At 53.5% G+C, this 26,977-nt stretch overlaps 4 protein-coding genes across 8 annotated transcripts; 2 read left to right on the top strand and 2 right to left on the bottom strand.

The window, feature by feature from the left end:
* Positions 1-1,517: 1,517 nt before the first annotated feature.
* Positions 1,518-7,629, bottom strand: SLC66A1 (solute carrier family 66 member 1). The gene is made up of 8 exons (XM_010412496.3): positions 7,208-7,629; positions 6,398-6,585; positions 5,673-5,802; positions 5,129-5,216; positions 3,929-4,077; positions 3,098-3,190; positions 2,417-2,602; positions 1,518-2,144 (listed from the first exon to the last, which is right to left on the bottom strand). Exons 2-8 carry the CDS (start codon positions 6,565-6,567, stop codon positions 2,046-2,048), a joined length of 915 nt encoding a protein of 304 aa, XP_010410798.2. The 5' UTR covers positions 6,568-6,585; positions 7,208-7,629; the 3' UTR covers positions 1,518-2,045.
* A 25-nt stretch (positions 7,630-7,654) lies between these two features.
* On the top strand, positions 7,655-11,890 carry AKR7A2 (aldo-keto reductase family 7 member A2). Of its 2 annotated transcripts, none has more exons than XM_039563813.1 (7): positions 7,655-7,881; positions 8,789-8,976; positions 9,512-9,616; positions 10,147-10,243; positions 10,342-10,441; positions 10,762-10,891; positions 11,423-11,890. In XM_039563813.1, the coding sequence occupies exons 1-7, from the start codon at positions 7,656-7,658 to the stop codon at positions 11,582-11,584; spliced, it is 1,008 nt and encodes a 335-aa protein (XP_039419747.1). In that variant the 5' UTR covers position 7,655; the 3' UTR covers positions 11,585-11,890. The 2 variants fall into 2 exon arrangements, with proteins under 2 accessions (XP_039419747.1, XP_039419746.1); XM_039563812.1 differs by having other exon boundaries at positions 7,657-7,881; positions 10,126-10,243.
* A 388-nt stretch (positions 11,891-12,278) lies between these two features.
* On the bottom strand, positions 12,279-14,781 carry MRTO4 (MRT4 homolog, ribosome maturation factor). Of its 2 annotated transcripts, none has more exons than XM_010412498.3 (8): positions 14,707-14,781; positions 14,413-14,471; positions 14,208-14,311; positions 14,043-14,124; positions 13,758-13,825; positions 13,286-13,437; positions 12,770-12,846; positions 12,279-12,581 (listed from the first exon to the last, which is right to left on the bottom strand). In XM_010412498.3, exons 1-8 carry the CDS (start codon positions 14,732-14,734, stop codon positions 12,429-12,431), a joined length of 723 nt encoding a protein of 240 aa, XP_010410800.3. In that variant the 5' UTR covers positions 14,735-14,781; the 3' UTR covers positions 12,279-12,428. The 2 variants fall into 2 exon arrangements, with proteins under 2 accessions (XP_010410800.3, XP_039419748.1); XM_039563814.1 differs by having other exon boundaries at positions 12,576-12,654.
* Positions 14,782-14,871: 90 nt separating this feature from the next.
* EMC1 (ER membrane protein complex subunit 1) lies at positions 14,872-26,422 on the top strand. 3 transcript variants are annotated; one of them, XM_039564037.1, is made up of 24 exons: positions 14,872-15,013; positions 15,130-15,254; positions 15,478-15,543; positions 15,686-15,779; positions 16,382-16,510; positions 16,641-16,767; positions 17,098-17,247; positions 17,564-17,731; positions 18,079-18,150; positions 18,586-18,645; positions 18,857-18,979; positions 19,211-19,307; positions 19,969-20,085; positions 20,419-20,427; positions 20,905-21,104; positions 21,348-21,497; positions 21,827-21,988; positions 22,229-22,348; positions 22,559-22,696; positions 23,044-23,217; positions 23,799-24,009; positions 24,488-24,572; positions 25,107-25,236; positions 25,430-26,422. In XM_039564037.1, exons 1-24 carry the CDS (start codon positions 14,907-14,909, stop codon positions 25,607-25,609), a joined length of 2,994 nt encoding a protein of 997 aa, XP_039419971.1. In that variant the 5' UTR covers positions 14,872-14,906; the 3' UTR covers positions 25,610-26,422. The 3 variants fall into 3 exon arrangements, with proteins under 3 accessions (XP_039419971.1, XP_039419973.1, XP_039419972.1); XM_039564039.1 differs by lacking the exon at positions 18,586-18,645; XM_039564038.1 differs by lacking the exon at positions 20,419-20,427 and having other exon boundaries at positions 14,873-15,013.
* The last annotated feature ends 555 nt before the right edge of the window (positions 26,423-26,977 follow it).

The following is a 26,977-nucleotide window of genomic DNA, read 5'->3' as shown; positions in this document are numbered from 1 at the left end:
TGGTTGCTGTCTCACGGTTCTGCCCCAAGAGAAGCCTCTTTTGAAGCTGGAGATGAGATCTGGAGCCTGGGAGGGGGAGGCTCCTGTTGAGGTTCTCAGTTACCCTCTCCCCCAGGGCTGGTTGTTTCTGCTCAGCCTTTTCTGGTTGAACATTTGCCTCTGCAAACTCCTGAACGCAGGGACAGGGCTGCAGTGATGACCTGGAGGGAGGCGAACCTCAGAGAGAGCCTCAGGAATTTCCAGCCACCCCCGAGACTGCTGCAGGTGTGTAACCTCCTGCTCCTGCCCTGCCTGAGTAAAGTCAGAGTAAATCAACTTCATACCTAACTCGTGCTTGGGGCACACCTGTGGGGACACAGTGTGTGGGATAAATATATATATATATATATAAAAAAGTGTGTGTGTGTGCTCTCCTCCTTATGGCACAGGTTCTTTGTCGAGGTTTAAGAAAAGCCAGTATGTGACAGTAATTTAGGGTTGTGAGTGGCAGAGATGAGGGCTTTGCTCGTGGTTTGGATTAGTACTGGGTATGAATTGTTCTACAATTCCTAGGGAAAGACAGGAGAGGAAATCCTGCTGCCTTCAGGATGAGGTGAGCAGCTGCTTTGCCTGTGAATCTGGAGGGGCAGAATGGTGAATTAATCCAGTAAAAACCCACTCACTTGGTCCAAGGGGCTCAGAGAGACTGAAAAATACTTTTCCTTTCTGGAAACAGCTCAGTCCCAAGCACTGGCCCAGCTTGTGTTTCAGTGAACCTGCTGGTGCAGCTTGGTGGGCACTGAGCAGTCGGAATCCCATTTCTTGTGAGATCCAGGCTGAGCTGGGTAACCACGGATTGCTGTCCTCGGTGTGAGGACAAAGCAGAGTGACTTCCTTGGGAAGGACAAATGTCATGGACTGGCTGAGGAATCATAAATTAATGATAAGGGCGCTAAAGCCAAAAGGAACACGATGTTGGGTATCAGAAGGGAGCTGGAGAGGGGAAAGGGAAGCAAAAGGAAGAGCTGATAGCAAGTGCAGGAAAATGAAAGCTCTTGTTTTCACAAGGACAAGGTGTGATAGCTCTTCCTGAAGGGTCTCCAAGCTTTGGTTGATTTTCCTCGTTTTCCCAGGGAGATTGAGCTGCTCATCCCCAGCAGGAAGAGCTCAGCACACGGGAGGGAGCCTGGCTACACGCTGGAGACACAGCTTTTCCCAGACCACCCCTGCTTCCCATCCTTCCCTGGTCAAGGAGTGCAGGGCCCTGAGAGGGGGATAAACTCATCAGTGTTGGGGATAAACTCATCAAGTTGAGGATAAATTCATCAAGGAGAGACAGCAGGAACCAAAAACCAGAGTGAGCAGAGAGGCAGCTCTTTGGCTGGGGAACAGCAATGGAGCAACTTCACCAAGGAATCCGTGCAATTAAAACATGGGTGAGGCAAAAAATGAGAAGTCAGAGAAATGGGACTGTGAGACTCATTAGGAAAGAGGCAGGAGCTGCCAGGTAAAGCAGCAAAATGAAACCCAGGCAGGCAGGTGGGGAAGGACGTGTTTTATAGACGGGTGAGCCACACTAATTAAAATAGGTGTGGACTGAACACTTTGGCTCTGCTGCTCCTTCCCCACTGGATCCAGCCCTGGGTGGAAGGAGCTGAGTGGGGAGTTGTGAGGCCACAGTGGTGCTCATGTCTGTGGCAGGTCCATCATCCCTGTCCCCTCCCCACTCAGGCTCTTCCCACATTTTTCAGCACCAAGGAAGCTCCAGGTCACCCTAAGGAGTCGCAGCAGTGACTGGGCTCAGCTGTGGGGCACCAGAGCAGCGAAGAGCAACTGAGGTATCCAAAAATTCCCTTTTATCCTGAAAGCATCTTTGGTATCAAAGAGGCACGAGGTGTCCCAGCAGCATCCTGTGCCACCGCCTTGGCAGCACAACGCGTCACCCACGGGCTCGGGGCCTCTCCTCCCAGGAGCCACCAGGATGGAGGGGCCGGTTTGCCCGGCCCTAAGGCCACCTTCCTCACGTGCATCCCCCTCCTGCAATCCCTGCGGGGCAGGGCCCTCTGTCAGCTCTCCGGGCTCTCATCCTGCTCCCTGAGGAGCGCATCCCTCTCCTCGAGGGTTCCGGGCCGTCCTTTCCGATACTCCAGGAACTGGAAGGAGATCTGGGGAGAGGTCAAGGCTCTGCACACTCACAGGGAGGGTCTCTGCATGCACTGGGTGCCACCACCCAGAGGAAAGGGTTTGTGCCAGGAGAGGTGGGAACGGGATAAGGAGCTCAATGCAAACCAGGGGCTGAGGCACTTCCCAGCTGGTGCAACACCACAAAATCACCCATGGAGCAGCATCACCCCACCCCTCCTGCCTGTCCCTGCCTGTTCCACTCCCTGCAAGGCCCTGCTGGCAGGATGGGATCCCATCCCAGGGGAAAGGATACAACCACGTCGAGGGCCAGGACGCCCAGGCTGCCCACGAGCCAGGGCAGGTGGTGCAGGACGTAGTCACCCCGGCCCTGGCCCGGCTCCGGGTTCTTCAGGAGGACACTGAGGCCGTACAGGGAATTCCCCAGCATCACCAGGGCAAAGAGGAAGTAGGAGACCCCGCTGGTGGATTTCCTCTTGTACTGGGAGAAGAGGGAGAGGAGAGGAGCTTGGCTGCAGCTCCCCTAAATCTCTGTACAAAGTGATATTAATCATCCTCTCCCCCAGCATTAAAAAAAGAGAAGAAAAGAGGTGGTGACTCAATGCTGAGAGTCTTTTAGTTCCCCTTTGGCTTGTAAATAAGACAAAATGAAAGCCCCACCCTCAAAATATTGGTAGGTTAAGGGGGGGAGAGGGGAGAATAAATACAGAGAAATAGCGGAATGGAATGATGGGAGATGGGGCATGGGACCTCCGAGCAGAGAGGAGAAAGGAGAACTCCCCCCGAGGAGAAAGGAGAATCCCCCCCGAGGAGAAAGGAGAATCCCCCCCGAGGAGAAAGGAGAATCCCCCCCCGAGGAGAAAGGAGAACTCCCCCCGAGGAGAAAGGAGAACTCCCCCCGAGGAGAAAGGAGAACTCCCCCAGCCCCCTTCGAGTGCCACGTGAGGAACCCCGGGGTCCCAGGCTGGGCACTCACGTTGGTGCAGATCTGGGGCACTCGGGAGCACAGGTAGAGCACGGAGGAGATGGAGCCGATGGTAAATCCAATGATTTCAGTCCTGGAGAAAGGCTGCAAGGCAGGGACAGGGACAAGGGGCTCAGAGCACCCAGCCTTGGCTGTGCCCAGCTCCCCCTCCCCTGACAGCCCGGAGATAATTACAGCTGATAATCATATTTCACTTTGCCACAGGAAAATACCCAGTGCAGTCTGTTATCACAGGAATTGGGTTCATTTGCATTGCTTGGAAAGGTCCTTTTCTACTGCCAGTGCAAAACTATTTTGCAAACCTCCCTTTAGCCAGCTGAGTTACCTTGCTGCACTTTCTTGCTTGTTTGATTTCCAATAATATATATAAATGTGGATAATTGGAAGGAGAATTAAAGGGGAGAAGTATTCCAAATTTCCTGAAAACAGTCTCTTAAAACCACATTTTTTACAGTATGTCCATCCTATGCAGCTACCTGAGAGAAAGTCTGTTTGCAAACAGAGATGTGGGAAATGTGAGGTTTGCTGACTCTCGAGCAGCTCACAGAAGTGCTTGAAGTCTGAAGTGAAAATGCCCTGAAATGTCTGAAATCCTGCAGCAAACTCTTCCTGAATTTTGGAACAATCTCTGGAAAAGCTCTCTTTCCAGTGTCACCTTCCTAGACTGTAACAGTCTCCTGGAAGGTTGGTCCTAAAATAGGAATGACCCCCAACCCCAAAACGCACTGTGGGGTCCAGGGTGGTTTTTTGGCATCACAGCATCAAACAGGACATCCCCATGCAGATCTCTATCCCATCTCCCAGGTTTAGGAACTGGCTCACCTTTGATCCAAGCTCATCCCCAGGAGCTGACAGCAGAGACCTTCCTTTGAAGGTTCCTGGATCCTTGGTGCTGGCACTGCCCAGGAGGGAGAGGCTGGACAGGGACCCCACGGAGAGGAACACAAAGGCTGCGTTGATGGGAGCGGGGACTGCAGGGAGTCAGACAGAGCCTGATGAGGGAGAACCCAGCAACCGCCAACAGCCCCGGGGGTGCCAGGACCCCCTCGGGGTGAAGAAACCTCCAAACTCTCCCTTATCTCACCAAGGGACTGAGCGACCTCTGAACTCTCCCTTATCTCACCAAGGCATGGGCAGTGGCTGCTGTGGGTGAGTGATGTGATTTATCTCCCAGTGATGTGGCCAATTTGTACCTTATCAGGGAGGAAACTGCTCCTATCTCGGGTTTCTTCAGGTTTAGGGCTCTTAAAAATCATCCCCTCTAGAAGATTTCACTGTCTTAGCTGACGATGGCCACTCTCAAATCCCTGCCACAGCAAGCTCTGCTGTGGCTTCTTTATTAGTAGTAATTTATTATTTTTCAGTAATTTTTTAGTGATTATATTCAGCAAAGAAGCTCTCCAGCTTAACAAAACTACGTATCTGATGGGTCAAATATCAACTGATAATAGTGGCTAATAACTTTACATGTCTTTACCAAGTTAAATAATTATCCGTGTTTGGGGTTCAGCAGTGCTGGAAAAGGGATTTTCTCTGTTTTCTCTGGCTGTTTAAACCCTGCCAGAGCTGCTCAGGTTCCCTTTTCACTGCAGCTGAACAGACAGGAACTTCCCTGTCAAGGCTGGAGCACTGACCCCGAAACAACTGAAAACTTCCCCCTTTGCTTCCCAGCACTGCCTGAGTCAGGAGTTCTGTGGTTCCCAGCTCCCAGATGGATTTACTTCCCAGGATTTATTTATTTCTGTGCCCAGTGAGGCTCATGGGGGAGTGGGGAGGGGTATTTTCAGCCTGGACACTGCGGAAGGTTTGTAGGGTCTGCAGAAGCCTCAGGCCCAGCCAGTTGTTGGCTCTGGCTCTCCTAAGGGCCCAAATCACCCAAGGAAAAAAAAAAAAACAACCCAGCAAGCAATAAGAGGCATCTAATAACTGGAATCTCCCCAGGCTCCCAGTGCCCCCTGGAGTCTCCCCCTCCCTGTTCCCAGTGCCAAGGGGAGCAGAGACCCCAGCCCTGCCCCAACTCACACGCTCTGCCCCCGCTCTTCACCCGGTAGTAGCAGTAGAGGGAGAGCATCCCCAGGTCTGCCAGCACGTAGTAAATGGCTGTGTACACCTGCAGGAGGGGACACGCTGGGCACACCCACAGGGACCTGCCCGGGGGCTGGGATGGTCCCACAGGGATGCTCCCTCCTCTCCCGGGGTCCCTGGGGGAGAAGGGAGTGTCCTGGGATGGAGTAGGGAGCAACCCCGGGGAGGAAAAGGGCAGCAACCCCAGGAGAGAAGGGTGTCCTGGGATGGAGAAGGGAACAAGCCCAGAGGGAAAGAAAGGAGTAACCCGGGGGGTGAAGAAGGGAGCATCCCTGGGAGAGAAGGGAACAACCCCAGAGGGGAAAGACAGAACATCCTTGGGAGAGAAAGGAGCAACCCCAGCAGGAGCATTTCTTGGGGGGAAAGAGGGAGCATCCCGGGCAGTTTGGGTCTCTGGCTCGAAAGTGCTGGATAAAGCAGCTCCCAGCCCCTCCCTCCTCGCTGGAGCTGGGGTGTTTGAGAGCCAGCCCAGCCCCGGTACCTGCAGGGGCAGCTGATCAGCCAGGAAGGAACCGATGAGGTTGAGGAGGTCTCCGCCCAGCCACCCCAGCAGGAAATAGATGGAGAGAGCCTGGTCCATGATGCCCGTTCTGCAGGCCTGGTAAAACTGCCTGCAGAGCATTGGGCAGAGGCACAAACATCACCCTCAGCTGGTTCAGCGCTACCTGGGAGCCATCCCCAGGATTCCTGTAGATCCCAAAGCAGTCAGGGGAGGAAAAGCAAGGCCACATGCTCCCCTGACCCCAGCTGGAACTCCAGAGCCCCACTGCTGCTCACCGGGCGCCCTGTGGGAGGAGCAGGGAGGATGATCCCAGCTGCAGGATCCTCCCCTCTGGTTGCAAAAGAACCGTGACCGCTCACGTGCCCCTCTGCCACCCTTGTGTCAGCACTTCCAAGCACCCCAGGGCTCCTGGGGACATTCCTTCCGCAGGATGACCTGTCCTGCTGGCCCTACACGTGCCTTACGTGGGACATTCCGGCTGCCAGGCACAGCAACAGCACCGCGGCCGCCACCAAGGCTCTGGGGCTGTGCGGCGGCTCCCCTCACCCGAAACCTGCCAAGCCCTTACCGGGGGGATTTAATAATTCTGGCACCCTGTGCTGGCAGGTCGGGTTGGGCCGTCCCCCGGGAAGGGCTGGCCGGGATCTGGGGGCGATACTGCGGGATTTGGGAGCGGTCCCCAGGGATTTGGGAGCGGTACTCACGGGAAGGCTGCAGCGATGAAGCAGCCGATGGAGCCCAGCCCCAGGACGACGCTGGCGACATCCCAGCCGTCCTGGGCACACTCGTTGAACACATCCATGATCCAGCGGGAGCCGTTGGGGCAGTCGGAGAGATTCCCGAAGGGGAGACCCCTCCAGCGCCGCGCAGCCATGGAACCGCTGGGATAACGCTGGGGAGAAGGGAATAATACAGATAAAATTAATAACACTGGGGAAAGATAGATCTGTGCGAGGGACAGGGCTGGGGCTCCTCCGGGAGCTGGCTCCTGTTGGAAAAATGGATCGTTAGTGGATAATACACCTTTACTGGCTTCGGGTTTGCATCCGGTGGGAAATGCGGGCAGCCCGGCAGGGTTTGGCTTCAGAGGAGAAACAGAAGAAATGAAAGAAGAAGAAATAAAGAAGAACTAAGAAGGGAAAAAAGGAGGAAAAGAAGGGAGGGAGGAGGAAAAAACAAAAAAAGGAAAAAAAGAAAAGGCAAAGAAGAAAAAAAGAAAAGGAAAAAAGGAAATGGAAGGGGGAAAGAAGAAGGAAAAAAGAAAAAAGAGAAGAAAAAGAAAAAGAGAAGAAAGGGGAGAAGAAGAGAAGGAGAGGAAGAAGAAGAAAAGAAGAAGAGAATGAGAAGAAGAATTTAAGAAGAAAAGAAGAAGAAGAAAAGAAGAGGAAGAAAAGAAAAGAAAAAGAAAAAAAGAAGAAAAAAGGAGAAGAAAAAAGGTGGGGGCGGGGAGGGGAGAGAATAAACAAAAGAAGCCGAAATCCAGCCCAACCTGTCCTCGCAGCACCGGCACTCACCTCCTCACCGACGCGGTTCGGAATTTGACTTTATTTTTCCCTGGAAACCCCCTCTTTTTGAAACTTGGGCTGTTTTTCTTTGCAAATCCACAACTCCTCAGACACCCGCCGGGTTTCCTTCGCCGCTGTCCCAACTCCTGCCCTGTTTCTTTCGCTGTTCTCCCAAATCCTGCCGGGTTTCTTTTAACGCTGTCCCAAACCCTGCCGGGTCTCCTCTGCCGCCTCAGGCGCTTTCTCAGGAAGCTGCCGGAAACCGGCAGTTTTTCACGGCCCCGCGGCGGGCAGCCAGTGAGCCTTTTCACGAAGTCGCTGCTTTTCCGCACACTCCCTCTGGGTTCCCAGCGCTGCCGTTCCCAAAGCCGCCGCTTTTTCCCGAGTTCGGGGCGCTCGGCCCCGCCGCGTGTGGGGCCGGGCGGGGCGCGGGGCGGGCCGAGGCCGCGCAGGCGCGATGGCGGCGCGGGCGGCGATGGCGGCGCGGGCGGCTGGCGGGGCCCGGCCCGCCGTGGTGCTGGGCACGATGGAGATGGGCCGGCGCGCCGGGCCCGAGGCGAGCGCCGAGCTGCTCCGCGCCTTCCTGCGCCGCCAATACCGCCTCCTCGACACCGCCTTCATGTACGCGGGAGGCGAGTCCGAGCGCATCCTGGGCACGCTGCTGGCCGGCGGCACCGAGCCCGGTACGGCCGCGGAGGGTGGGCTGCCGTCGGGGGAAAGGGGCTGCCTTGGGGCTCGTGTCTGAGGAGAGGGGGCTGCCCTGAGGAGAGGGGTCCGCTTTGGGAGGCTGACAACTGTCCTTGAGGAGGAGGGACTTGGCGAGGACTCGTTCCGTGAAGAGAGCGGTCTTTCCTGAGTAGAAGGGACTTGCTGGGAACCGTGCCCTGAGGAGAGGGCTCTTCCCGTAGAAGGGTCTTCCCTGAGGAGAGGGTCTTGTCTCTTCTGCCAGGTTGACACAGTCCTTGAGGAGAAAGGACTTGGCCAGGACTTGTCCCCTGAAGAGCAGGGTTTTCCCTGTTAGGCTAATGCCCTCCCTGAGAAGGGACTTCCCTGAGGAGATGGGACTTCCCTGGGGAAGGAGAAGGGTGTTTCCTGCTAGGCTGAGACAGTCCTTGAGGAGAAGGGAATTGCCTCAGGACTCGTGCTCTGAGAAGAGGTGTCTACCCTGAGGAGAAGGGTCTCCTCTGCCAGGCTGACTCTGTCCCTGAGGACAAGAGGGCAAGGGCCTTCCCCAGGGTGCATTCCCTGAGGAGAGGGATCCTCTCTGCTGGGCTGACTCCCTCCTTGAGGAGAAAGGACTTGCCCCAGGTCCATCCCCTTAGGATAAGGGTTGTGCCTGCCAGGCTGATGCCATGCCTGAGGAGAAGGGAGCCCCTATTAGTGCTGACCCCCGGACCTTGAGGAGCAGACCTTCCCTGTCTGGGGCAGACCCCCAGTCCCTGCAGAGAGGAGCCTCGCCTGCTAGGCTGATGTGATTCCTGAGGAGAGGCACCTTCCCTGGAACACCTCAAACACTTGGGTTATGTGCTTTATCCCCATTCCCCTCCTCAAGGGGGAAACGTCCTTGCTCATTCCTTCTCTCTCTGCCAGTGGAAGTGGCCACCAAGGCCAACCCATGGGATGGGAAGACGCTGAAGCCAGAGAGCGTGCGCTCCCAGCTGGACACGTCCCTGGAGAGGCTGCAGAGGAAGAGTGTGGAGCTCTTCTACCTCCACGCTCCCGACCACGGGACCCCGGTGGAGGAGACCCTGCGTGCCTGCCACGAGCTGCACAAAGAGGTAAAGTGCAGAGTCCAAGCCTGGAAAATCCTTGATTCCCTCCTTCCCACCACTTTTAATAAACCAGGGCTGCTTGTTGTGCCCATCTGCAGCACTGGGTTTGTGCAGCTGTGGCAAGAGGAGACAGAGCCCAGGGCAAAGCCGAGCAGCCGCTGTTCTTTGTGTGCTCACGAGGTGCACTTTGTTCCCAAGAGCTCTTGGAAGCATTGGAACATCTGAACTTTGCTTCCAGCCCTGTTAATCCTAACCTGTCTGGGTTAGGATTTGTGCTGGTAATGGGTGAAGAACTCCTGAGTTTCATTTATCTACTTATGTCATTTAAACTAGAAGATGTGAATTCCAAATGAACAGCAAATGGGAAATATTTTTGTCAGGTCTTAATAATTCATAGTCTGTCAGAAAAGGTGGACAGGAATTAACCCTTCTGGACTAAAATTTAGTGACTGACTGTCCTTTTCACTGTACCCATCTGTGCTGTCTGGGTCCAGATGAACTTTGAAACACTGGAACTGAATTCCTTTTCATTCCTCTGCAGGGAAAGTTTAAAGAGCTTGGCCTGTCAAACTACGCCGCGTGGGAGGTGGCAGAAATCTGCACCATCTGCAAGTACAACAACTGGGTGATGCCAACTGTGTACCAGGTGAGGGAGGGGGGAATCTTGGATTTGGGCTCCCCGAATCTAGGACCAGCCCCCAGTGTGCTAAATATAAACGCAGAGAAGGAATCTGCTGCATTTAGTCTGAGAAGTCACAGAATCACTGAGGTTGGAAAAGATCTCCAGTCCAAGCTGTGACCAATCCCCACCTTGGCACCCAGCCCAGAGCATTGAGTGCCACGTCCAGGCGTTCCTTGGATACCTCAAGGGGTGGGGACTCCAAACCTCCCTGGGCAGCCCCTTCCAAGGCCTGACAGCCCTTTCAGTGAGGAAATTCAGGAAGCTGAGCACGGTCGCTGCTCAGAAACAGCTCGGTGTGTTCGTTGCTGGAGCCAGTGACTCCCCTGGCATGGAACTTAAATTATTTGCAGTCCTTCAGCGAGTCTGTTCCTAAGCAAATCATAACCTTGTGTGAGCTGAAGCTGCTCTCCCGGATGAGTATGGCCAGGGAAGGGTGTGAAAAGGCGGATGCTGTGCCCTGAGCTCTGTTCCAGGCTGTCTCCCACCCGGTGCAGGGAATGTACAATGCGACCACGCGCCAGGTGGAGGCCGAGCTGTTCCCCTGCCTGAGGCACTTCGGGCTGCGCTTCTACGCCTACAACCCGCTGGCAGGTACAGGGGGCAAGGCCAGGCTTTGGGCCAAAACCCAGTGGAACAGGGGCTGTGCAGAGCCGGCCCATCCCTGAAGCTGCTGCTCCCTTCCTTCGCAGGGGGGCTGCTGACCGGCAAGTACAAGTACGAGGACAAAGACACGAGCCAGCCCACTGGGAGATTTTTTGGGAATGACTGGGCTCAGGCCTACAGGGACAGGTATGTCCTGAGCTGACAGATGAGCAGGAATGGCTGCATTAAAAAAACACTCTAATAGGCAGCTGAGAGGAAGCAGATTTGCCCAAAGTTTGGGAGTATGTCAGCACACATGCTTGGGGCTGTGGTGTGTGACTGAGCTCTGCAGGGTGGTTTTTAGGCTAAGCTTCCTCACAACTTCCAAGGGAGATTGCAGAAGTCCTCAGAGGCTACGAAGAGTTGTCTGAGGTTTCCTGAAAGCCTTTTGATTGGAATATAGATGTACCACTGACTAGAGGTCCCAAGGCCAATAACAATGATTTTTTTTTTTTTTTTTTTTGCAGGTACTGGAAAAAACACAATTTTGAGGGAATTGCACTGGTAGAAAAAGCTCTGAAAGAGGCTTATGGCTCCACTGCACCCAGCCTGGCATCCGCTGCACTGCGCTGGCTCTACAACCACTCCAAACTGCAGGTGAGAGCTTCACCTGGGCACTGCTGCCAGCACTGGGCACTGCTGCCGTGGCTCACAAACAGGGAAATTTCAGTGTAGTGTCTTTTCATCCTGTGGGATTGTGGTGTTCCAAGGTGAATATTGGTGTACAGACTCTGCCAGGCAGCGGGAGTGAGGCAACTCATTGCCTTTCCCCATGCTATCCCATGTGGTCAGAACTGGAAGATTTTAGGTGCCAGTTACTGGGGTCTTGGCTTCCCACGCACTCAGCTTCCCTGCAAGGAGAGGACTCACCCTTCACTGGACTAGGAAACTAGTGCTTAATATTCCCCATCTCCCCTAAATGTTCCTGTAGCCCATCATAAAGTAGGACTTGGCAGCTTTTGAGGAGTTGGCATGACCTGAGGAAGTCCAGGCCTAGTGAGCAGAACTTGTGGTGTCAGTTGCTTAATTGCTGGGTGTTCTTTAGTGGAAAGATGCTTCGTTTGGCCCACAGTGGCTTGGGAGGGGAGCTTCCTTTTGGGATCAGCACCACCTCCCATCTCTTTCCAGGGTTCTCTTGGAGATGCAGTGATCATCGGGATGTCCAACTTGGAGCAGCTGGAGCAGAACCTCAACTACAGCGAGGACGGTCCCCTGCTGCCGGCCGTGGTGCAGGCGTTCGACGAGGCCTGGAACTTGAGTGCACACGACTGCCCCAACTACTTCCGCTAGGGACGGCCTGGGACACCCGGCACAGGCTCTGGGAACTCGGGAGAGGTACTCCCCACCCTGCCCTCCCACCCACGTGTGGGGGGCTGGAGATTTTTCCTGAATCAACCAAGCTTTGTAGGATCCACACCCGTGCCTCAGTTGTTCCTCCCTCCCAGCTCCTCAGCTCTCCCAGCACACCCTGTGATTCAGGATGCAGCTGATCAGGAAAATGAATGTGTTAACGAGGTGAAAGCACCTGTTCTGCTTTAATGTGAAATCTTAAGTAACTACATACAAGAATAAAACCTCTTTCTAATGCAGACCCCATCTCTGACCTGCACCTGGAACCTGGCATCTCTTTGGCAGCACTTGGGGCCTTTGAATCACAGAATTCCAGAATGGTTTGGGTTAGAAGGTCCTTAAATCTCATCTCGTTCCACCCCCTGCCATGGGCAGGAACACCTTCCACTATCCCAGGGTGCTCCAAGCCCCATCCAGCCTGACCTTGAACACTTCCAGAGATGAGGTAAAATTACAAGGATTGAGCTAATTATCTTCTTCTGTGTCAGAATAACAAACTCTCAGCATCTTTCCTATTGTGCTGTATCCAAGTTGCATTACATTTACACCCTTTCTGCCCAGTTTTCATGTTTGAGGTGGCATTTCCTCAGATCCCAGGATCCACCAACAGCAACAGGCAGCAGTAACAACCAGCTGGAGTTTTACATAGATATTTATATAAATATTAAAAAAAAGCGTAGTCAGGTCATTTTATATAAAGATCATCCCAGTCCAGGTGCACCCAGGGAAGAGAAATATCCTCCTCTTTTTGTCCCTAAAATAGAACTCTCTGGTGTCCAGGCTGTTAGTCCTCATTGCTGCCATCGTCGTCATCCTCCTCTTCCTCCTCCTCCTCCTCTGCTCTGTCTCCCACGAGCTTCTGGAAGTCTCCCGTCTCAGAATTCCACAGAAACTTCATGGTGACTTTAAACTCTGCCATCTCGTAGCCAAAGAGTTTCTGGGAGAGGACACAAATCTGTCATTCCTGCTTTACTGTCTCCATGCCCAGCCTAGCAAAACAGTAAATTCCGCTTCCAGGTGGGAAGTGGAGCAAAGCAGGAACCAAATTAGTTGCTGCTGAGTTTTAGGAGTTGTGTTAATTAATTATTAGTTGTTTTGTGTCAGGAAGCAGGGCCTGTTACTCACCAGCACACGGGCCTGTTCCGGGGTGAGAACATCCCCTTCCTTGCACACTTCGTAATCCGAAAGCAGCGTCACCACTCCTGCAGAGCAAAACCCCCTGGAAATAGGCTCCCAGGCCCTGGGAACTCCCCTGGAATGTGGGGGACAGAGCCAGGACCCTCTCCAACACCACCCCCTGGAGCTGACACCTTCCCAGGCAGTATCAGTGCACCCCACAGAGATGGGTGAGATCAGCTCCAAAACCCCACACCTGGTTCCTGAGTGGGTTAATCCGAGCTGTTTCCACTGGAGAAAGGTGGCATTGTGGAGAAATCTGAGGGTTTTACTCAGCCTTTGACACGAGTTTGGGAACAGCAGCACAAGAAGGACATAAGGAGTCCTAGCCCCAGCCCAACAAGGACAAAGTTGTCCCTGAGGTTTTCTCCAGGCCTAAACCCCACTCTTTATTTAATGTTCTCCGTTAAGAGCTCCCAGCTGCACCGACAAGGCGGGAGCTGACCCTCCCAGCCCCTGCTGTACCTTTCTTCAGCGCCGTGGGCAGTCCCAGCTGCCGCAGCTGCGGCTCCATGGAGTGGGGGAACTGCTCCAGGGGCCCCGTGTCCAGGCTCACCCCGTACGGCGCCTTGTTCCCAGCGCGGGCAAAGTCCAGCTCCCGGAACTTGGAGAACCACCTGGGACAGAGACGGGCAGGGAGAGCTTCAGCTGTGGGAGAACAGCCCTGGGCTGCGGCAGGGATTGAGGCACAGCCTGCCCTACAGTCCTTAAGGAGGCTGTGGCTGCCCCATCCCTGGAAGTGTCCAAGGGGGTGGAACGAGGTGAGCTTTAAGGTCTTTCCCAACCCAAACCCTTCCACGATTCTGCCCAGCTGTCACAGGAATGGCTGACAAAGATCAGTGGAAAAGGCCCATGAGACCATCCCTGCTTGAAGGGAAGCAGCAGGGAGTGAAGGGCTTTTGTGGCAACAAAGAGGCTGTGCCAGGCTGGTACTTACTCATCCACCTCGTCCCTGGTGCGGTTGGTGAAGAGGAGCCCGACCTCCCCTCTCAGGTGTTTGCTGACCTGGAAGAAAGGAGCATCCATGGGGACTGGGGAGCATCGGGGACTCGCCTGCAAGGGCTCGGTCCTGCACAGCTCCACTCACAACAGAGCCTTTGTGGCAGCACATGGATGGGTTCAATTAAAACACACACAGAACGGTGACCCCAGGACGTTATTCCAGGATGTGGAATACGCCAGGTGAAGCTTTAGGACACCCAGAGGAACCCCCAGCAGGTACCTTGTGCAGGTTCTCCTTGTACTCGCTGCTCGGCTCCCGGCCCAGTGCCACCATCATCACCTTGTTCTTCCCGAAGAAGATCCTGGCCCAGAAAGAGCAGGAGAAGGATGTCAGCCCTGGAGCTCATCCCCTTGGGCATCCCCCCGGCACCACCCCCCTGCCCACCTGCTGTGCTTCCAGGCGTTCCGCACATCCTTCAGCTTGTTGTTCCTCATGTTGGCCACGGAGAAGACGAAGATGTACTTGTAGGTGTCCACACAGCGCCGCAGCTGCGAGGGGGCCGTTACCGGGACAGGGACGGGCACAGGGGGCGGGGGGAACGGGGAGGACAGGGAAATGGGAGAGGGGCCCGGGCCCGGGCCAGACTCACCTCGGCGATCAGCGCCTGCTTGGCCTCCAGCCCCTTGCGGGGCGTCCGCGTCAGGGACACTGCGGGGAGCGGAGAGAGCGTCAGGGCGGGATGGGGAACAGGACGGGGAAGGGGACGGTGATGGGGAAGGGGACGGTGATCGGGACGGGGTATGGGCAAGGAGTCGGAAGGATGAGGAAGGGGATGGGAGATGGGATGGGGACAAGGGATGGGAAAAGGACGGAGAAGGGAGTGGGGAGAGGGACGTGTCCGGGCAAGGTGTCCGGGACCGGGGCTCGGGGGTGCCGCTCCCACCCTTGCGGTCCCGCTTGGACTTGGGCATGGTTCCGCCGTGCTCCGAGGCCCCCCGAGCGGCGCGCGGGCTGCCGGGAGCGGGCGGGACTGCCCCGCGCGCTGCCTGCGCTCCCCACGGCGCTGGCGCCCTTTCCCCGCGCAGGCGGCAGTGCGGGCGGTCCCGCGGTGCCGAAGGCCCCCCGGGCGCCGGGGCCGCTGCCATGGCGGCGAGGCCGCGGGTGCCGCCGCCGCTGCTGCTGGTCCTGCTGCCGGTCCTGCTGCCTTTGGCCGCCGCCGTCTACGAGGACCAAGTGGGCAAGTTCGACTGGTGAGCACCGGGGGTCCCGCCGGGCTGGGTCCCCCCTCCCGGGGATAGGCCCCGCGCCCGCCGCGCCGCTGCCGCCCCGGGTCCGATCTCACCGGCGCTCCTGTTCTCTCTCGCAGGAGGCAGCAGTACGTGGGGAAGCTCAAGTTCGCCTCCTTGGAGGCCTCGCAGGGCTCGAAGAAGCTCGTCGTGGCCACCGAGGAGAATGTAGTAGCCGCCCTGAACTCCCGGAGCGGCGAAATCTGTGAGTGCGGCGGCTTTGGGGCCGAGGGTCAATGCGGTTGTGCTGGCTTTTCCTCCGGAAAGGTTAATGCTGCGGGTTGGGCCGTGGCGGGCGGGAGGGTTCAGCCGGCAGGTCAGAGCTCTGTCTTAGGACTGGCTCTGTGAGCAGCCCAGGGTTAGACATAATAACACAGAAACGCCTTTGTGGGATAAACGCCGTTTTCCCCCGGCCCTGTCTGTTGCAGTGTGGCGCCATGTGGACAAGGGCACCCCGGAAGGAGCCATCGATGCGATGCTGATCCATGGGCAGGGTAAGTGGAACGTGCCGGGGCTGGCAGCGCTCCTGGAATGTGGAGCCAGCGTTAGAGCACAGGCTGGACCTGCAGAACCCATCCCTTCTTTGGCCCATGGTGGGTACGTGTTCTGTGTTCATCCCCCTCTCCTCCTTTCCAGATGCCATCACTGTGTCCAATGCCGGACGAATTCTGCGTTCCTGGGAGACCAACATCGGGGGCTTGAACTGGGAGACCTCCCTGGACACTGGCAGGTGGGATTTCCTCTCTGCAAGGGCTGTTTCTCCTGGTAGTGCTGCTCTGGGAAGGAAAAAAATGGGTCATGGACTTGGTCTGGGCTTGCATTGTGGAGAAAGATTAGTCAGATGTAGAGTTTCTAAAACAAATGTTGGGTGAGTTCTTTATGAATGCCTGAACCTTGCACAGAATCCCAGAACCACAGAGGTTGGAAAAACCCTCCCAGACCATTGAATCCAACCTGTGCCCAATCCCCACCTTGGCACCAGCCCAGAGCACTGAGTGCCACGTCCAGGCCTTCCTTGGACACCTCCAGGGGTGGGGACTCCAAACCTCCCTGGGCAGCCCCTTCAATGCCTGACAGCCCTTTCCATGAGGAAATTCCTCCTGATAGCCAATTTTAACCTCCCCTGGCACAGCTTGAGGCCATTTCTTCTCATCCTGTCCCTGTTCCCTGGGAGCAGAGCCCAACCCCCACCTTGCTGCCCCCTCCTGTCAGGGACTTGTGCTGAGCCTCCTTTTCTGCAGGCTGAGACCTCTCAGCCACTCTTGGTGCTCCAGATCCTTCTCCAGGGTAAAATAGGAAAGTAATCCCCTCACTCCTTGTGTCTGTGCTCAGTTTCCAGGGGGCTGCCCTGGTGGGGCTCCCCGAGGCGGTGAAGTACGTGGCAGTGCTGAAGAAGGCGGCCCTGTCTCTGCACTACCTGTCCAACGGGCACCAGAAGTGGGTGGAACACCTGCCAGAAAGGTGAGAGCCCCTGGAAGGAGAGGTGTGAGCCTCTGGCATGGGGCAGAGGGACAGGGGCTGCACCTGCCTTGTGCTTCTGCAAACAGCAGTGTCAGAAGGTGATGCTTGGTGGTTGCTGCCTCTCTTGCAGTGAGAGCACTCAGTACCAGCTGCTGTATTCCCGTGGGACTGGAGTGATCCATGTGGTTGGCATCGTTCCCCAGAGCCACCTGAACGTCTTGATGTTCAACGTAGAAGACGGAGAAATCACCAAACAGGTAGTGGAGCCAAAATGCTGGATTTGATGTTAACAAATGTGCTCCCAACCCTGCGGTGTGGTGGGCAGAGGAATCAACTGTGGTACAGAGAACCCTCCCTTTCACTGAGGCATTGCCTCCAAACTCAGGGATTTCATGGCTGAATGTCCTGAAAGCCAAACTGAGTTAGACGGGCAGCTGTTAGTCAAGATTGTTCCATAACCCTCAGGCTGACAGGTGGCTCCTCCCAATCACGGATAAAAATAATCCTGCCTTAAACTGCTGTTGGTGTGCACACTGTTTCTGTGAGGGCTGTGTCCTGCTGAGCCCTGGCTCTGTGTGTCTGTGCAGGTGAGGGTGGCAGCCCCGTGGCTGCGGGCCCTGGAGGGCTCCTGTGGCGTGGTGGGGGAGGCGGTGCTGGTGTGTGCGGACACGGCCGCGCGCTCGCTGCACGTCTGCGCCCTGGACACGGAGCAGGACATGAGGCACATCCCGCTGCAGGTGAGGAGTGCTGCAGGAACATTCCCTGTAATTCCTTGCCCAGCTGCTCTGGTGCCTGACCCAGCCTGCTGGTGAACTGGGGAGTGATTGGAGGTGGGAGATCGTGATTTGTAAATTGAGGGGAGGGTGGGAAAGCTTTTTGTCTGTTACTCCTTCTGGATCGATGTCTTCAGCGCTTTGCTCCGGTGGAGCCTCAGCCTCCCTGCTCCTGCTCTGTCCCCTGACCCAGGGAATCTCTCACTGCTGCTGAGGGGAGGAAGGTGTTGGTCTCAGTGAAGGACAACTCTCCCAGCACACGTGCTTGTCTCCCTTGCAGTCCCTGGAGCTGGAGTTTGAAGATGACTTCCAGGCCAGGATCTTGGCCACTCAGCCCAGTGTGACCGGCGCCTCACGGACTCAGTTCTTCCTGCAGCTGTCCCCAAGCCATTTCTCCCTGCTGCAGTACAAGCAGGGGCTGCTCAGCCACCTCCGGGACTTCCAGCAGGTATCCAAGACAGATGTACCAGGGAGAGGGCCAAGTGCAGCTGAACATCCTTCAAACTGCTGGGCCAGCTGGCAGGTTTAAAATATCTCAGTAACTCTGAGCATAATGGCTCAAAAACCTGTGGCAGGTCAGCTGTTCCCATCTCTTTGAGAAGTGCTTTCAGTCTTTTTTTTTTGTAATTTTTTTTGTTTGGGGAAACAATACAATTTAAAATTTGGCTGTGACAGTTCATATGTTTTTAATTCCCCTGTGGTTTGATTTACTTCACAAGTCATTTTTGGTGAGGTCTGAGAGTTTCTTGAGGTTTTTCTTTTTAATGATTTCATGCTATTTTTTTTCCTTTCCAGGCAGCTCTGGTGAGTTTTGCAACAACCGGGGAGAAGACGGTGGCCGCAGTCCTGACGTGCAGGAGTGAACTGGTCAGCACAATTCCTGTACTCTGGGACCAGCCCAGCCTTGGCAATGAGCACTGGGGGTGGGTTCCACAGGTGTTTCACAGGCCCAGGGATGGGGAGTCCCTTGAGGAAGAGGAGGATTTGATAAGTTTCAGTGATAACACAAGCAGGGCTTGATTATGTCCAGCTCAGGCTGTGTCTGGCTCAGTGAATGTCCTGTTTCAGCCCTGTGGAAGGTGGGCATGTGACAAGGAATTGGCTTTAGTGATCCACAGAGGATTTCAGTTCTTGGGTGTATGAAACACAGTTTCATTTTTATCAGAAACAGAACAGAAGAGAGCTGTTTCCTGCCTGATGTCACAGGCGAGCTGAGACTTGTCAGGCAGTTGGAAACCTAATTTTTTTATGCTTTTACTGGCATCTGAAGCCATGTTACATTTCTTCTCATCCTCGCTTCAGAAACCTGGAAGCTCTGATGGCCTCCATGCGGGCAGTGCTCTGGAGGATGCCCGGAGGCAGGTACGGGCTGCTCTTGTTCCCAAGTTCTTGTCAGTCCATTTTATTCCTTTGCCTGCAGGAACAGAATGACAGAGGTGTTATACCAACTATACAGCCTAAAAATACAGCCTAAAAATATCTTGAAGCCCCAGTTCTTGCTGGGCATTGAATCCTGCTGCGGAATTTAGTGTGATCTGTGTGTAACCCCTGTTCTCTGCCCTGTTTGCTGCAGGATTCCTTAACCTGCTCCAATCAAACCTACAACATAAATCTCTACCTGGTTGAAACTGGGCAAAGATTGTTGGATACCACAATCACCTTTAACCTGGAGCAGGGAGGGGCCAAGCCACAGCAGGTGAGCAGGGAGGGGTTATTTCAGTCCTTACAGTGCCATCCCTTCCCTGATTTGGCAGGATGGGAGCCCTTTAGCCAAGGGGAAAAGCATTCCAGGGGTTACAGCATCACCCTGCCTGCTCTGCTTTCACCTGATTCCTGCTTTCACCCGATTCCTGCTTTCTCCAGGGAGATGATGTGATCATTAATCTTGTTGTTTTCCTTGCCTTTTTTTGTTTGGTTTTTTTCCCAGCTGTACATCCAGGTTTTCCTGAAGAAGGATGACTCTGTGGGCTATCGAGCCTTGGTGCAGACAGAGGACCACATGCTCATGTTCCTCCAGCAGCCAGGTAACTTCCACAAACAGCTTCCTCCATTCATAACAGTCACCAGGAGAAAATTCCACGTCCTCAAGAATTATATTTTATCATTACTTTCCTTGGAAGCTGAAAAAATTGTTTTAACTCTTCTGAGTCCCATGGAAGACCTCTTTCACCCTCGCCCAGACAAACAGTTCTGCCTTGTTTTGTGTGGGCAGAGCTTTTGGATTTCAGGAGGTTTCTGCAGATTTCAAATCTGTTCATAGGATGAGAGTGTAAGTCCTGGTGTAGATCTTCCTCAAAGGTTTTCAGAAAAGATCCTCATGGCAAAAATGTTAATTTGCAGAAAGGATTGAAAGTCCCATCTCAGTGATGGGAATTCTCTGGGGCTGTAAAGGAATCCAGGAGTTCACGCTGTGCTTCTCTTGTTTTAAACAGACTCAATGACTGTAACCCTTCTGAAGCACCAGATTGCTTTTACTGACCCTGACGTTTTCTTCCCAGAAGTGGCTCCAGTTGCATGAAGGATTTGTCTTTTATGAAACAGTTAATTTAATGATATTAGATACTTAGACACTGTTCTGCATTTCATCAAGAGGCAATTTGAATTTCCAGGTTGCACTCTTACGTTGAGTGAGTCACTTCACAGATATTAAGTTGATTTTTGATAAGATTCTGCTCTTCTTTCCAGGAAAAGTTGTGTGGAGTAGGGAGGAGTCACTGGCAGAGGTGGTGAGCCTGGAGATGGTGGATCTGCCACTGACTGGTGCACAGGCTGAGTTGGAGGGAGAATTTGGAAAAAAAGCAGGTGAGTTTAACAGAACTACCTTTGTGAGTTTGTTTTCCTTCCTAAATAAATGTACGTATTGTTTTCTCTTTACTCTGAGCTGAGAGATTAATTTAAATCTCTACTGATACCAATTAAAATGAGCAGAAATAAACCCTTTTCTGACTAAACTTTGGAAGTCCAATCCAGATGACCTGAATGTCTTACATTGTTACATTAAGAAAGCAGTCAGCAGCAGTAGGAGGGATTTTGGCCATGTCTCCTAAATGTTTCCTGTGACTCTTTCTGGAAGACTCGTTTCCAATAGCTTTTTTTTTTGCTTTGTTTTGTCTTTCCTTGCTGTCCTGGATGCAGCCATCCAAGGTAACCCCATCCTGCATGGAGTGTGCTCTGCTCCTGCCTAATGCTTCCTGGTGCCACTGGTCCCCTCTGCTTGCTCTCGTTGGGGCTGAAACAGAGTTGAAATCCAGTGTTTTGGTTATTCTAAGAAGTTAAATAAAAACCTTGGTTGGGCAGAATTAAGTCTTTTTAATTCCTCTGGATGCAGAGGGATTTTTGTAGAGGTGGGGGAGCTCTAGGTGGGCACAGTGAGAAGGAGCACGAAATCCTCTGCATGAAGGTTTGCTTTCCGTCGATCAGGGTGTATTTTGGAATGAGTGTGGAGTGGGAAAGGTTGGTAAATGCCAGAGTCTGTCACAGAAATGGCAACTGTAACATTGCAGAGTGGGAGGCAAGGAGTTACCCCAGGTTTGTGCATGGCAGCGTTTGACACCATAATTTCAGCTCTGGGTGGGACGTGTGTGTTTTCCCTGCTGTTGTCACTGTGGGTGCCGTCTGCAGATGGTTTGCTGGGAATGTTCCTGAAGCGACTCTCATCCCAGCTCATCCTGCTGCAAGCCTGGACTGCTCATCTCTGGAAGATGTTCTATGATGCCAGGAAGCCCCGGAGCCAGATTAAAAATGAGATTAACATTGACAATTTGGCCAGAGATGAATTCAACCTCCAGAAAATGATGGTGATGGTCACTGCCTCAGGGAAGGTGAGGAGGCTGGGATAGGGATCTGGTTCTAGGCTGGAGCAAAGAGTCTCAGCTCTGAATTCCCAGCCCTGTTTTTGGCCAGGCTTGGGCAGAAATCATGGGAAGATGCACAGGATGTTCTGTGGTGGCTTTAAAGTGGGGACTAAGACCCAGCTTTCTTTGGGATACGACAGAGGACGATGCAGTGTTTGAACAGGAGAGGTGTTTCCCTAAACTTTGGCTTTCCCATGTGTTTTTCCTCAGCTTTTTGGCATTGAGAGCAGCTCCGGCACCATCCTGTGGAAGCAATACCTCAGGAATGTGAGACCTGGCTCCTCCTTCAAGCTGATGGTGCAGAGAACAACAGCCCATTTCCCCCACCCTCCACAGTGCACTCTGCTCGTGAAGGACAAGGTGAGGCCCTTTCCCTGCCCCTCCACTGGGCATGGAAATCTGCCCTTGGACAGGGCAGTAAAACATCTTCTTGGGCATCATTTGGTTGTCACTGATGGGAGGGGAGAAAGATCTGGAGGGAAGCAGACACAGAAGCCTAGGAAACCTAAAAATGATGATGGCTGTGATGGACAAATGTGGGATAAATGTTTGGACAAATGTGTGTGTCCAAACAGAATATTTTCAGGATGGAATAGCTGAACCCCAGCTATGAACATCAGCAAGTAACAGTTAGAAAAACACCCTTTTTTTTGACTTAGACAAGAGGTAAAACTTAACCTGTTTTTCAGGAAACCAGAATGAGTTTTCTGTATGTCTTTAACCCCATCTTTGGGAAGAGAAGCCAAGTAGCTCCTCCTGTTCTGAAACGTCCAATTCTCCAGACTTTGCTTCTGCCTATTATGGATCAAGACTATGCCAAGGTGCTGCTCCTGATTGATGATGAGTACAAGGTAAATTGCTTTGCCTGGAGGCAGTTTTCTTCACATTCTGGTTAATTATTCCCCTCCCTTTCGGAGCAAGATGGAAAAAATGCTATTGAGCCACATTTCACGCAAAACTATGAGGTTATTCTGGTAAGACAGACCTTATCTTGATAAACATGTTAGAAATCGTCTTTCTGGCTCATTTTGGGGTGGTTTTTTTGTCTGTGTCAGTTGTTTTCAACCTGTGTGTCAATTCTCTTTTTCCAGGTTACACCTTTCCCAGCCACTAAAAACGTCCTTCGCCAGTTAGAAGAAATAGCCCATTCCATCTATTTTTACCTAGTTGATGCTGAGCAGGGAAAACTCTCTGGATTCAGGTTGAAAAAGGTACGGAGGACCCATTACACTTCCCTAAATGCCCTGTGGATAATGGCAGATCTCTGTTTCCTTCACGGAGCTTTGCTCAGAACTGGAGCGTTCAGCCTCAAAACGCTGTGAAACTTGTAAAATCCCAAAGCAAGCAAAGCTGCATCCTGCTGGTGGAGATGGTGTCCTTGAAGGACAAGATCCAAGCTCCCACGTGCTTTTTCCCTGCAGGACCTGAGCACAGAGGAGAGCTGGGAGGTGGCCATCCCCACGGAGGTGCAGAGGATAGTGATGGTCAAAGGGAAGAGGTCCAACGAGCACGTGCACTCCCAGGGCCGCGTGATGGGCGACCGCAGCGTCCTCTACAAGGTGCTCCTGCTGCTCTGTGTGGGCTTTTTGTTGAGGGATTATCCCACAGGAAGATCCCAGTACCATTCCCTGCTGCTACGTTGGGATGAGCTGCCCTGTGGTGCCAGTTTTGCTTTATGGGCACCAGTGTCTCTGCAGAAAAACGCTCATTTTGGAGGTTTCTTTCCTGAAATGTTTTCATGCAGCAGTTAAGTCAGTCAGGGTCTGATACTGGGGAAATAGCAGCTTGATTTCTTGAGGTGATTTACACTAATTTGTTCACAATATGTCCAGTGCCAGATGAAGTGCAGAAAGGAGGTGTCTGTGGCACTGATAGGGGGTCTCAGCTGTTTCTCCTTTGTCCCTAGTCCCTGAACCCCAACCTGCTGGCCGTGGTGACCGAGAGCACGGACACGCACCACGAGCGCACCTTCATCGGGATCTACCTCATGGACGGCGTCACGGGCAGGATCATCCACTCCTCTGTGCAGAAGAAGGCCAAGGGGCCCGTGCACATGGTGCACTCCGAGAACTGGGTGGTGGTGAGAGCTGCTTCCTGTTTGGGGTGACCCTTAAAAGCACAGGCTGAACAATATTAAGGTGATAAAAAGTGGTTACCTGTAGTGAAGGTCCTTCATGGTGCAAAATGCACACGTAATGCAGGACTCTGACAATTTTACAAGTTTAACAAACGAGCAAGCTTAACAGAAATCATCCAGTTAGAGGCACAGTTAATTAAGTAATCCCCTCTTTTGGTTCTGCCCCCACTGAAGCCCCCCCTTGCTTCTCACCCCCCATTTATTATGTCTGTGATATATGGAGAAAATGAGATGTCTTTGGATCACTCTAGACCAAAGACTAAATGAGATTCCAGCAAGGTTAGCTTATTGTTCTGAAATCTAAGGGGAGGGGTAGGAAGGTACCACAGTTAGTTAAGGAGCTATATAGCTTTACAGTAGTAGTCTAGAGAGCTACAAATAGGTGTAAAATGTATAAAAAGCAAAGATCTTCTGGCATCAGGGGCAGTTCCTGAGTCTGCATGGAGGCAGTTTTCTGAGCACCCTCTGTGATTTCCCTGCACCTTTGGCTGCTTCCCTGATTCTCCTAAAACTCGTGGTTGCAGTACCAGTACTGGAACACGAAGGCGCGTCGGAACGAGTTCACCGTGCTGGAGCTCTACGAGGGCACGGAGCAGTACAACGCCACAGCCTTCAGCTCCCTGGACCGCCCCATTTTGCCTCAGGTTCTCCAGCAATCCTACATTTTCCCCTCTGCCATCAGTGCCATGGAGGCCACGATCACCGAGCGGGGCATCACCAGCCGCCACTTGCTCAGTGAGTACCTGCCCCGTGCTCAGGGGGGAGCGCTGAAATCCAAGCAAAATGTGCTTTGCTGCCAAAAACTCGTGCCTGGGGGTCATCCTGGGCTCCTGCAAGTGCAGGGATAAGCACCAGGAGAGTGTTTCTGCTGGCTGTTTGGAAGACGCTGTCAGAAATGGCCATGGGGTGCCAGAGTTTCCAGTGGTGCCCAGAGCAGCAATGGCCATAAACTAAAACCCAGTAAGTTTCATCCCAGCGTGAGGAAGAACTTTTCCTTGAGGGTGGCAGAGCACTGGCCCAGGTGCCCAGGGAAGGCGTGGAGTCTCCCTCTCTGGAGACATTCCAAACCCACCTGGATGGATTCCTGTGCCGCCTGCTCTGGCTGACCCTTCCTGGGCGGGGGGGTTGCACTGAGTGATCCCCAGAAGGCCCTTCCAACCCCAGCTGTTGCGGGATTCTGTGATTTTTAAGATGCTTTTCCTTTAATGCACAGTTGGGCTTCCCTCCGGGGCCATCCTGTCCCTTCCCAAGGCTCTGCTGGACCCTCGGCGCCCAGAGATCCCGACGGAACAGAGCAGGTAGGGAAGGAGTGAGAACCTCTCTTCCTGGGCTGCGGAGAGGGCTGGATTTTGTGTGTCATACGTTGTGTGGAGAGGAACAACTCGTTCTGGCTGGACTCAGGGCAGTCTTTGCATGGAATGAAGGGGGGTTCCTTCAAGGTCAAAGGTTGGACTCGATCTTGGAGGTCTGAAGGATTCTGTGTTTCTGTTCCCAGTCTGTGATGATGGGATACTTTTGTCTGTATTACAGCAGGTCAGTCATTAAACCAGCCTGGGCTCTGTATTCTTCAGGAGGAGCAGGCAGAGGACCTGGATTTTTTGGAGTTAACACTTATTTTTAAAACTTTCAAAGCCTGAAAGGAGGCAGCTCTAGTTTAGCCTGACCTGGCTGATAGATTGGATTTTCATCCTGCAGCAGTAATGAATCTGCACTGAGAAAAGCTGCCAAATGTGCTGTTCTAGGTCAGCTTTTGATAATCAGGGTAGGAAACACAGGTGACATCCCCTGTGGGCTGTTGGCTGGGGTTTGATGTCTCTTGTGGTGCCTTGCAGGGAGGAAAACCTGATCCCGTACTCGCCAGACGTGCAGATCCACGCCGAGAGGTTCATCAACTACAACCAGACCATCTCCAGGATGAGGGGGATTTACACAGCCCCCTCTGGCCTCGAGTCCACGTGCTTGGTGAGTGCAGGGTGGAGGCCTCAGTGTGGAATCTGGGGGTGGATTCCAATGTCAGGGAGCTCTGTAACTCCCAGAAGGCGGCTGCTCACAGCTTAAACATCACTCCTTTCCATCAGAACTGTAACCCTGAGTGCATCATTTTGGGGTTTTATGCTCCAAGCTGCATCCCCAGCTCCTGATCTCACCCCTGCAGGTTGTGGCCTACGGGCTGGACATCTTCCAGACCCGGGTGTACCCCTCCAAGCAGTTTGACGTGCTCAAGGACGACTACGACTACGTGCTGATCAGCAGCGTCCTCTTCGGGCTGGTCTTTGCCACCATGATCACCAAGAGACTGGCCCAGGTGAAGCTGCTGAACCGGGCCTGGCGCTGAGGGAGGCCCAGCCTGGAGAGCAGCTGGGCTGGGACTGCCTGGAGGGCTCTGCTGGGATCCCAGCCCCCCTGAGTGATGGATCCAAACGCCTCTATTCCATTTGGCTGGAAGACGTTTGTGAGGAAAAACTACTGGTGGAACAAAACCTGCACTGCCCACGTGTCTCCTGTGAGGAGAAACAGAAGAGATGAAAAATAGAGACTTTTTTAGTCTGTTCTGACTGAAAAAGAATGTCCCAAACCTCCCTTGAAGCCCCAAAATCAGTCTCCCTGATGTTGGTGAAGAGATTATTAAGGATGTGTGTCCTGCCCATCCTGGGCTCTCCCTCAGTGCCAGCTGTGCCCCACATCTGGCAGAGACGAGGGGTGAGGGTTGTTGGCTGCTGACATGTGGTAACGGGCTCCTGGTGTGGGGAAGAGACCTTGGGTGATTTCCTTAGGAAAAATGTTGGGAATTGGGTGTCTGTCAGTGGGAAATGGCCTCATGGAGCCACTGATGAAGCTGCAGAGCAGTGGGAAGAATTTGAACCCAAAGTCTCTCCACGTTCTTTATTTATTATGACAACATCAATTCCTTCCCATTTGTTTCTAAATTCTCCTGCATTTTTTTTGTGTGCAGCACTGGGGTTAAGGTGGGGGTGGTTCAGGAGGAGGAGCCTCTCAGCGTTTCCCTCGGGATCACGGCTCTGAACTCCGGGGTTAAATTGTTAAGATACCGTTTGGCATCGAGTTGTTCCCCCAGGAGAGGCTGTGTCCCCCCCCGCCCCCTCCCAGTGTCCAGATCCCAAATAAAAGCTGCGCAGCAGGGAGTGGGTTTGGGCTACTGAAGTGTTTCTTGGGCTGTTTAAGGGGTTTGGGGCTATTTAAGTGGTTTTGGTGGGGCTATTTCGGTGGGGTTTGGGGCTATTTAGGGGATTTGGGGGGGGGGGGTATTTAGGTGGTTTTTTGAGGCCCTATTTAAGTGGGTTTTGGGGCTATTTAAGTGGGTTTTGGCAGGCTATTGAGGTGTCTTTTGGGGACCATCTACGTGGGTTTTGGGGCTGTTTAAGTGGTTTTACGGGGCTATTTCAATGGGATTTGGGGTCTATTTCGGTGGGTTTTGTGCTACTTAAGAGGGGATTTTTGGCTATTTAAGTGGGGATTTTTTTGGTATTTAAGTGGGGGGTGTTATTTAATTATTTAAGTGTTTTGGGGGACTCTTGCAGCGGGGAGTTTTTCGCTATTCGAATGGTTTTGGATGATCTTTGGACGACTTTGGGGTCGCTCCAAGCCCTCCCTGCCCCGGCGCAGCCGCGGGGGCGGGGCGCGCACACGGCGCATGCGCGGCCCCGCCCCGCGCCGCGCACGCGCCGCGCGCCAAAGTTGCTGA

The sequence above is a fragment of the Corvus cornix genome, chromosome 21 (assembly GCF_000738735.6).
Source record: "Corvus cornix cornix isolate S_Up_H32 chromosome 21, ASM73873v5, whole genome shotgun sequence".
NCBI classification, from domain to species: Eukaryota; Metazoa; Chordata; class Aves; order Passeriformes; family Corvidae; genus Corvus; species Corvus cornix.
This window is presented reverse-complemented; position numbering and strand designations above follow the sequence as displayed.

What these genes read in the sequence shown, in the direction of transcription:
- SLC66A1 (XM_010412496.3), bottom strand. Translation starts at nt 6,567, where the DNA reads ATGGCTGCGCGGCGCTGGAGGGGTCTCCCCTTCGGGAATCTCTCCGAC. An exon ending in TTCATCGCTGCAGCCTTCCC is followed by an intron (nt 5,803 to 6,397) that starts GTGAGTACCGCT and finishes AATGCTCTGCAG; the next exon opens with GCAGTTTTACCAGGCCTGCA. An exon ending in GGGATGAGCTTGGATCAAAG is followed by an intron (nt 3,191 to 3,928) that starts GTGAGCCAGTTC and finishes CCTGCCTTGCAG; the next exon opens with CCTTTCTCCAGGACTGAAAT.
- AKR7A2 (XM_039563812.1), top strand. Translation starts at nt 7,674, where the DNA reads ATGGCGGCGCGGGCGGCTGGCGGGGCCCGGCCCGCCGTGGTGCTGGGC. An exon ending in CGCCTACAACCCGCTGGCAG is followed by an intron (nt 10,244 to 10,341) that starts GTACAGGGGGCA and finishes CTTCCTTCGCAG; the next exon opens with GGGGGCTGCTGACCGGCAAG. An exon ending in ACAACCACTCCAAACTGCAG is followed by an intron (nt 10,892 to 11,422) that starts GTGAGAGCTTCA and finishes ATCTCTTTCCAG; the next exon opens with GGTTCTCTTGGAGATGCAGT.
- MRTO4 (XM_010412498.3), bottom strand. Translation starts at nt 14,734, where the DNA reads ATGCCCAAGTCCAAGCGGGACCGCAAGG. An exon ending in ACCAGGGACGAGGTGGATGA is followed by an intron (nt 13,438 to 13,757) that starts GTAAGTACCAGC and finishes TCTCTGTCCCAG; the next exon opens with GTGGTTCTCCAAGTTCCGGG. An exon ending in GCCCACGGCGCTGAAGAAAG is followed by an intron (nt 12,847 to 13,285) that starts GTACAGCAGGGG and finishes TTTGCTCTGCAG; the next exon opens with GAGTGGTGACGCTGCTTTCG.
- EMC1 (XM_039564037.1), top strand. Translation starts at nt 14,907, where the DNA reads ATGGCGGCGAGGCCGCGGGTGCCGCCGCCGCTGCTGCTGGTCCTGCTG. An exon ending in TGGAGGATGCCCGGAGGCAG is followed by an intron (nt 18,646 to 18,856) that starts GTACGGGCTGCT and finishes TGTTTGCTGCAG; the next exon opens with GATTCCTTAACCTGCTCCAA. An exon ending in TGGTCACTGCCTCAGGGAAG is followed by an intron (nt 21,105 to 21,347) that starts GTGAGGAGGCTG and finishes GTTTTTCCTCAG; the next exon opens with CTTTTTGGCATTGAGAGCAG.